The sequence below is a fragment of the Octopus bimaculoides genome, chromosome 4 (genome assembly GCF_001194135.2).
Source record: "Octopus bimaculoides isolate UCB-OBI-ISO-001 chromosome 4, ASM119413v2, whole genome shotgun sequence".
Taxonomy (NCBI): domain Eukaryota; kingdom Metazoa; phylum Mollusca; class Cephalopoda; order Octopoda; family Octopodidae; genus Octopus; species Octopus bimaculoides.
The window spans coordinates 41562916-41573102 of NC_068984.1; the positions used below are offsets into that span (position 1 = coordinate 41562916).

A 10187-nucleotide genomic window follows, 5' to 3' on the forward strand; every position below is an offset into this window, starting at 1 on the left:
CATCTGGCATTCCTCTTCCATCCAGCACACTCTGGCAGAGCTCCATCACCACAACAATCCCTATCTCCACACTTGCAGTTATCATTTCCACACTTACTTCCAATGGACAGCTGCCTTTCTTGTTTTCATTTCCTTCATTGCCTCCACTACTTCTTCCCAACTAACCCTCTCCACTGGCCCCTCCACCACATCAACTTCCACGCTCTGATCCCATTCATTCTCCTCATTCATAATTCCCTCCATATGCTCCTTCCAAACTCTTCCCTTGTCCTTCTCACTAAAATTCAACCTTCCATCACTCCCCCTCATGCATCTTCTTCAACATCTCTTCCATCTTTTTTCATTGATTTAATAAATCTAAACACACTATCTGGGTTCTCATCCAGCACGCTCAACCTCTCCTCAATCTCCTTCTTCATAGATCTTGCAACCACCTTCTTTGCATGATTCTTCATGCTATTATACCTGGCTTTCATTTGCTCAGTTCTATTATTACATAAAGCTTTGCGTGCCTCCTTCTTCCTTGCTATTGCATCCCTCATCTCTTCGTTCCACCACCATGTATCTCTTCAATCTCTCATACCTTTCGTCCTTCCACACACTTCATCAAATGCTTTTGGTACCCCTTCTTTAAAAGACTTCTGCAAATCCGGTGCATCAATGCTTACCAACTCCTCAGCTCTCTCCTCAAACCTTGCTCTTGTTTCTTCTTCATTCAGTTTCCACACCATTCTCCTCTCAACTGTTCCCTTTCTCATACACTTTTTAACTTTCCCCTTATCCAAGTCAGAAACCATTAACCTGTGCTGCAACTCTCCTGGTATTGTCTTCACATCTCTCAGATATTTTCTGTTTTTCCTGCCAACCAGCATGAAATCAATCTCTGTCTCATTCCCTCCTGCACTGAAAGTCACCTTCCTTTTCTCCGTTTTCCTAAACTATGTATTCACCACACACAACTCTTTCTCATCACAAAACTCCAACATCCTTCCTTCCTTCCAAATTTCTCTCCCCAATTCTGTTTCCCCCATGCACACCCTCAAAACCCTGGAGTCATTTTCCAACATGTCCATTAAAATAACCCATGCCCAAAACCAATTCATCTACCTTTTCTAAGTCCCACTCATTCGCCATTTCATCCAAGAATTGCTCTTTCTCAGCGATCCTTCTTCCACTTTGCAGACAATACCCACAAACTACCCTCACCACTTCTTCCTCAAATGCTAACACTACTGTCATCACTCTGTCACTCTTTCTCCTGACCTCCACCACCTTCTCACTGATTTCTTCATTCACCAAAACTCTCACACCTCCAGTCCTCTTGCTATTTCCCGACCATCACAACTTGTACCTTCTTTCCTTGACCCCCAAAAATCTTGCACCCTGGCCCCTCCACCTAGCCTCCTCACAGCACACATCTACCCTCCTCTTCCTCAATTCCTCATATACCTCAGTTCCCCTTCCACACAGACTGCCCACATTCTAACTTCCCAACCTCACCCCAAGCTTCTCCTCAGGCCATTGGTCATCATAAGGCATATCATGCTTGCACAACCCAGGATGAAGGTTTGCACCTTCCTTTTTGAAGTAGGCTGGTGCAGCCCACCCTAACCTTTGGGCTGGCTGGTGCCCATTCTCCTTTGCTATCATGAGGCTTTCTCAGAGCTGGATTTTCTACAGGGAGCATGCTCCCAACCTCAGTTTTCTGACATGAGTGGTCCCTGGACCAAGGCCTCTACCACGATTTTTAAGAAATGTGATGGAAAACTAGCTCAGGAAGTCAGGGACACTACTTCTTGAGACCCCTTTCAGAGCCTTCCTACCTGAGTAATAAGTTCAGCAATTAATTTAATATATAGATAGGGGTCCGTCAGGGTTCAGGTCTTATCCCTCACCTGCTTATTAGAATCCTTCAGGCTATTACAAAGAAGATTAGCTGTCCATGAGAAATGAAGTAAATAATGGTTTGTTAGATGTGTAATGTTAGTGTACATGAATGTCAGAAAGAAAAGCTTGATGTAAGAGGAACCAGATGTCTGCACTGGTATGGGTATGGGTATAGGCATGAGATGCATATAGGAGATGTCAGTTGTATAAAGACGTGTTGATCCCTTGTAGTAGAGGGAACCTATGAAAGAGAGAGACCTATGAAGATACAGGAGACCTATGAAGATACATGAAAATTGACCACTAGAAGTTGAACTTTAAAAAAGGAAGATAAAGAACTGTGATAATCATTAATATGCAGTAATACTGGTATGAACTGGGTAGATCATCATAGACCTAGTCAGGTGTTACTGCCCTCCTAAACATTGCCATCATCATCATTAAATGTCCATTTTCTATGCTGGCATGGGCTGGATGGTTTGATGGGCTGGATAGGCAGAAGACTGCACCAGGCTTCACTGTCTGCTTTGGCAGGGTTTTTTTTATAGCTGGATGCCCTTCTTAACACTAATCACTTTACAGAGTGGACTGAGTTCTTTTTACGTGGCACCAGCACTAGCCAGGCCTGTTTTGACATGGTTTTTGCAGCTGGATATCCTTCAAAACACCAACCACTTTACATTTTAAAGTGTGGACTGGATGCACCAGCACTGGTGGGGTCACCAAGTAACTTGCAAGATGAAAGATACTTTGAGAGAGGGGCAGTAGAGGAGGTGGTCTTGTGTCAGGTGATGAGAAGTAGAGTGTGACAGAGGGATAGGAACAAGTGTTTTGCTGTAGAGGAGATACATGGTTACCCAGTCAGACATATTGAGGATTACAAGGTGGTATCAAAAAGTTCCAGGACTAGTTATGTTTAATAAAAAATAACTTAGTTACCTAATTTTTAACATCATTTCCTTTGAAGTAGTCACCTTACACAGCAATACACCGGTCTCGACATTCCTGTCACTTTTGGAATCCAGCCTGGAAGTCATTTTCTGTAAGCGAGTCAAGAACCTTCTACAATTCACTCTTGATCTCAATAATAGTGTTAAAATAATGACCTTTGAGCTGCATTTTCATCTTTGGGAAGAGATGGAAATCCGCAAGTGCTAAATCTGGTGAGTATGGAAGTGAGATTATGTTGTTTATGATGAGAAACTCACAAGTGAAGAGAGCTCGATGACATGGTATATTGTCATCATGAATGATCCAATTCTTTGTGCTCTACAGATCAGATCACTTTTGCTGAATGTAACTCTCTTAAACACTTCAAAATGTCACAGGAAGACTCTCGATTGATGGTCTGGCCCTGAAAGATGAATTCTAGGTGCACAGTACTACATTTCTGGAGGTAACGCAGGTCTTCCACTTTGCTCATTATCTTCTAGGGATGTTCTTCCATTTTTGCAGCATCCATGCCACTTGAAACACTTGCTTCAATACCATAAGCTTGCTGAAGCATGCTCAATGTCTCTGTAGCAGACTTCTCAAGTTTAACACAAAATTTCACATTGGCTCTTTGTTCCTGTTCTTGACAAAATCTTCGATTACAACATAACACGTGATCACAAAAACATAAATTTCACAACTTGCAAAGTAAACATAGTGATATCATTTGGTAGGTCACTGCTAGTTCTTACTGTACACACAACCATGTGCTGCCATCTGTTGGCATGCTACAGAACTAGTCCAGGAACTTTTTGATACCACCTTGTATGTCTCATGCATATGTTCCATTATTGGCATGTTTTCTACGAGTGGGTGTTCTTCCTCTCTTCAACCACTTCACAAAATGTACTTAATGCATCTTATTGTGGTACCAGTTCTTGAGAGATTGTGTCCTTGACAAGACTACAAAGCTATTGCTACCATGACTTTTTTTTTGTTCACTTTCTCTCTCTTTTACTCTATTACTTATTTCAGTCATTTGACTGCGGCCATGCTGGAGCACCGCCTTTAGTCGAGCGAATCGACCCCAGGACTTATTCTTTGGAAGCCTAGTACTTATTCTATTGGTCTCTTTTGCCGAACCGCTAAGTTACAGGGACGTAAACACACCAGCATCGGTTGTCAAGTGATGTTGGGGGGACAAACACCCACATACGCATATATATATATACATATATATATATATATATACATATATATATATATATATATATACATATATATATATATATATACATATATATACGACAGGCTTCTTTCAGTTTCCGTCTACCAAATCCACTCACAAGGCTTTGGTCGGCCCGAGGCTATAGTAGATGACACTTTCCCAAGATGCCACGCAGTGGGACTGAACCCGGAGCCATGTGGTTGGTAAGCAAGCTACTTACCACACAGCCATTCCTGCGCCTAATCACTAATCACTTTGCAGAATAATGGGTTCATTTTATAATAAAAAGTAAATGAAGTAATTGACTTTATATTGCATGAGTGCATAGCAGTTAACTCTTTTACTTGGAAAAGCATACACATCCACTCAAAATTTCATTACCTTTAAGCAGTTTTATATATCAGTCTATCTTTGTTAAGGAATGTCATGTTTGAAACTATTTTCTGTTGAGATATGTCAGGTTTATAGAGGCAATGTGACTTCCAGAAAATACCAGTTCTACTGGAATATTCAGGAAATTTAATTTTGTAGTGAAAGGTTTAATATTTAAACTTGAAATTATCTATAGAAAGATATTAGACTTAGGTTACAAAGAAATGCAATCAGTTAGAAAAATTCCTCAATAGTGTCTGCAAAATTATTCTATATTATTGGATTTCTTTTTGAAGGTTGTGGTGGTGTTCTGACAGGACCATTGGGTACAGTTGCAAGTCCTCTGAAAGGTAATTCTTATCCAAATGGAATACAATGCACCTGGAATATTATTGTGGATCCCCAGCTGTTAATAACATTGGTATTCACAGAATTTGCACTTGAAAGTCATGAATCATGTAACCATGACTATGTCAAAATCATTGATGGAGGGAAATCCAGTAATGAACCAAAGTAAGAACTGAAAAGCATTACATGTACATGCCTGCATGCTCGCTTTCTCTCTTTCTTGCTCTTTCTTTGGCTGTGTGTGTGTGTGTGTGTGTGTGTGTGTGTGTGTGTATGTGTGCGTGTGTGTGTGTGTGTGTGTGTGTGTCTGTCTGTCTGTCTCCCTTTCTCTCTCTCACATACACACTCTTACTTGTATGGCTTTTACTTAAAGGGCATGAAATATATGTAGTTTATATCCTAGTGCCGAAACTGACTTGAATGCTTAGTTGCCCACTTCATATCACAGTTAAAAGCTGTAAGACCATAGGAAGATAGTGTTTCATTAAACTTAAACTGCTGAGTTAATAAATTTGTATTGTTATTCTTAATCCCAATTAACTAGTAAATTGTTAAAATTATTATAATTATCTCCTTACAATGATATGAAGTGGGGCATTGGCAGCTAAACATTTAAATCAGTTTCAGCATTAGGAACTAAACTACATATATGGTGGTCAATTAGCAGACTTAATTCTATATCAGACAAATACCTTGTAGCATTTGGTCTGGATCTTTACATTTGAAGTTCAAATTATGCTGTGGTCAATTTTGTTTTTCACCTTTTGAGGGTCAATAAAATATCAGTCAAGTACTAAGGTTCATTTTTTTTATCAAAAACTATCTTCCCAGTTAGCTTTCCTTTGATATTGCTGCACCTCTTATGTGTCCATAGCTTACACTAGGTACTTCTTATAGAGTTTCTACCTATGCCTTTTCTACAGATTGAGCAGGGACATCTACTTGAAGGGATTTGTGGTTTGTCTGCCTTCCTACTTATTAGGACTTTGGTTTTAGCTAGGGTGACTCTAAGGCGCTTCGATTCTAATACTTGCTTTCACACCTGAAACTTCTCTAGTTCTGATAATGATTCAGCAATTAGAGCAAGGTCATCAGCATAGAGGAGCTCCCAGGGGCATCCTGTCTTGAATTCCTCTGTGATTGCCTGGAGGACTATAATAAGTAGGAGGTGGCTGAGGACTGAACCTTGGTGGACCCCTACCTCTACCCAGAATTCTTCACTGTACTCGTTGCCAACCCTCACCTTACTGACAGCATCCCTGTACATGGCTTGCACAGCTCTCACTAACCATTCATCTATCCCTAGTTTCCTCATTGACCACGAAATAAGGAATCGGGGGACCCTGTTGAAGGCTTTTTCCATGTCAATGAAAGCCATGTACAGAGGTTTATCGTTACCTAGGTATTTCTCCCTGGCACGAACCCAAACTGCATCTCATCTAAACTGACTCTCTCCCTAATTAGTTGGGCTATGACCCTCTCCGTGACTTTCATTATACCTCTGTAATTATTTGTATCTAAAGCGTCACCTTTACCTTTGTAGCAGTTGGCTATGGTGCTGCTACACCAGTCATTGGGTATGATTCCTTCGTATATCACCTGGTTAACTATACAGGTGACTAGGCTATAGCCGACACTGCCAGATATTTTGAGCATATCTGCAGTGATTCCTGATGGGTTAGGGGCCTTCCCTGTCTTCATACTCTTAATTACTTTATCTACCAAGGTACTGTCAACTCGGATAGCTGGTCCCTCTGTTGGGTCAACATTCGGCAGACTCTCTTTCTCCCATTCATTCTCTTTATTAAGCAACCTTTCATAGTGGCATCTCCAAACCTCTCTCTTTGCAGCCTCATTTAGTGCAAGTGAACCATCATCCATGCGGACACATTTCTCTCCTATGACATCATGATTCTCTCTCACACACTGTCTTGCAACACGAAATACCTCAAGTCTTTGGTCCTTACGGTGCAGAACATTGGCCAATTTTTTCTTATCTGCCTCCCCCTGGCTAATAAACCTGGGTACAAAATATGGAATTTATTCCAACACCTCTCCAACGTATTGAGCAGAGCCATTTACCTGATGGAAAGAGTCTTAGCCATCTTCTTGCTAACTACATCTTTGTTCTTTGTTAGGTTAACTTTAAGGCTCTTTGATTCCTGGTTTTGCTTCCACACCTCAAATTTCTTTTCCAATTCTGCTACAGATTCTATTATAAGAATGGGGTCATTGGCATATTGTAGTTCTCAAGGCTGCCGGTCTTAAATGCATCTCTTATGATGTGGAATAAGAAGAGACTGAATACTAATCTCTAGCGGACTTGATCTTGTACACTAAATTAATTGTTGTACTCAAAGCCAGCTATCACTACTGACAGCACCCCCTATACCTGGCTTGTCTGACCCTAACAAGTCATTTGTCTACATCTAGCTTCTTAGAGACACATGAGTAAAGGACTCTGTTGAAAGCTTTCTCCTTGGCAACAAATGCCAAATGCAATTCGTTTATTTCTAACAAGATATTTCTTCTGCAGTTGCCTTCTAGGAAAACTGCTTCCATAGTACTCCTCTTTGGTACAAAATCAAACTGCATCCCACCTAGTCTAATTCTACTCTTTATCAATTAGACTCCCTTTTTAACTTTCATGACTTGGTCCCACAATTTTATATGTCTATAATTTTATCTAAGGCATCTACTTTACTCTTATGACAACTGACTATAATGCTGCTACACTTGTTGGGTGTGACATCTACTTGTACAACTTAATTGGCTAAACAGGCGACTAAGCTACATCCTACTCTGCCAGATATTTTAGACACTTCAGCTGTGATTCCTGATGGACCAATGATTTTCCTGCTTTTCATATCCTTGATTGCTTTATCTATCATACTACTGTCAATTTGGATGATTGGTCCATCTTTTGGGTACATATTGGGAAGACCTTTCTCCAAAGCGTTCTTCACATTTAGTATCCTTTCACATGTGTATGTGTGCAAATACATAAATACACAGACTGAGATTCTGTGCAATTTTCAACTGACAAGTTTCACTTACAAGTTTTTGATTCATCAAATGATGCTATAGCACTTATCCAAGATGTCTTGCTTAGCCATTGAACTTGGAACCACATAGTTGCAAAACAAACTTCTTAACCACACTGTTATGTCTGTACTGAATTGATAAGGTCTTCCTAAGAATGCATAAATTTCCAAGAAGAAATACTTTTAGAGTTCTCACTTATGGAAGATTTATCTGAGGGACCTTCAAATTTAGTTTTTGTTCTTGTAGTCTATTATTGTTATTGATATTAAGTTCAATACATGTTGCATCTGACTTTACTATCATTCACCTTTTTAAAGCCCATATACAAAATATCAATCATGTACTGCACTCAGTTTATTTGACTACTCCTTGTAAATTTCTGGCTTTGTATTTATGCTAGAAATTACTGCTACTATTAATATTGCTGCTGCTGCTACTACCACCACTTCTTCTGTTATTAATTTCTATTTTTAGATATTGTGGTAGCAGAATTCCACCAGCTTTTACATCATCGTCAAACAGAATCACTGTGATATTTAAGGCAGATGGTTCAGTTGGTTTCAGTGGATTCAGAGCGATCTATGGAGTTATCAACAATACAAATGGTAATACTTTTTAGTTGTAATACTTGCTGCTTTTTTACACCTTTGACTTATCACTGGAGGTAAGTATATGCAGGTTAGGAGTTATGCTGATAAATCGATGAATATATGGACATGAAAAGAAGTTAGGCAAATGATAAAGAGAAAAGAGTGTGTGCGCACGTGGGCACACACACACACATGTGTACATGCACATTCATATGTGCATGTATGTCTGTCTTGTCTAACCTATTCAGTTGGGTGACTTGCTCAAACCAATGCAACACTTCCATGCCAGATGCCAGATATCCTGGTCTTCCATTGTAGCTATTATATCTTTAACTTGATATCCAGTGTCTTCTTCAAGTTGACTGACATACACTTTCCTTGGTCTGCTGATACCTGTATGTCTAAGTGTGGGTTTCCAATGAAGATCACAGGATATTTTATCCTTACTTTTCCAACAGTCTCCTGTATAACATGTTCTTTCTTGAGGTGATGGTTGGAAAACTGTCATACAATTGCACCCTTTTCCTGTTGAAATGGTGTGATGCTATTATGATGGCTATGATGCTAAAGATAACTAATACCATGCGATTAATTAGTCTTAACTAACCCTAGTTGTAGGACTATTCTATATATTAACTACAAACGATCACAATTATAAACTTCTCTGACATCATACAAAAATAGTTGCAGCATTGATAGTATAATTAACCCCATGCACAGAATTTATGAAATAGATAATGATGGAATTTCTATGCAGTTGCTTAACTTGCTTGACCCAAGTCTTCTAAAAATCATACACTGCTATCTTAAAGAAAAAAATAATAACACAATCATAAATAACTCTAAAAAGATAGGCTGGCCCTAGCTGTAACCTATTCATGTTATACTTTCACATTGACAAAACTGGATTTTTTCTTAGTTTGATTTTTTTTGTTTGTTTGGTTATTTTTTATTGTCGCCAAGACATTGATTATAACAGGAGACTTGACCACTCTAAGTGGTTATGCAGCACTTCAATGTTTTATGATTGATTTCTGCTTGTCTGTCTGCTCAGTTGGTAACCAGTTGTTTGACGGCTATTTGCCTGAGTGCTCTTTCTATGTCATGCAGCAGCACTTCTGGTCAAAAATCTGGATTCTACTTACTGTGTTAACAATCAACATCCAACACTTAAAGAAGAGTGCGAGTTAAAATTTGCTTGTACAGACTGAAATTTACTGAAAGACCGCTGGAATTGTATTTCTTAACAGAATATTTTCATGTGTCCTTGTGGGTGAGACACATGAAAAGAGACTGTTCTATATACCTATCTTCCCTTGTTGGCAAAGAAGAGTATGAAACATTTTGGCATATCTGCTTTTGCATCACCTATTTCTTATTGCTGATTCAATGCTGACTTACCTGACAACAGACATTTTAATCTCTCTCTCCCTCTCTCTCTTTCTCTCTCTCATTGTGCTTACTAGCAGTATAGCCCGGCTTTGCCCGGGATTAAGTTGGGATTATTAAGCTAATCAAGTTCTTTATTTCAAACCAAACTAAGTAACATCGACGTCAAATTTGGGCTGAATTAGTGTTGCAACTGGAATGCATGGGTTGGGAGTTTGATTGGCAGAGCTGATCAGGTTACACATGCCAGCCCTTAGAAAACACCACCGCCATCATCTAACCCCTCTTTGCCCATGGGTTAGGAACCCTTCCAGCAAAGAAAATAGAATGACCAAAAGGGCTCCTGATTCTCTGTGTGAGAAGCGGTTATGTTCAGATCACAACTAAGTCTTAAC

General features: G+C 39.5%; 1 protein-coding gene across 1 annotated transcript in view; it reads left to right on the forward strand.

The window, feature by feature from the left end:
- The window catches only part of LOC106881670 (cubilin), a 218541-nt gene that overhangs the window by 83229 nt on the left and 125125 nt on the right, over positions 1-10187 (forward strand). Inside the window, exons 24-25 of the mRNA XM_052967022.1 lie at positions 4717-4933; positions 8288-8418. Coding sequence (XP_052822982.1) covers positions 4717-4933; positions 8288-8418 — 348 coding nt within the window. The remainder of the gene's footprint in view (positions 1-4716; positions 4934-8287; positions 8419-10187) is intronic.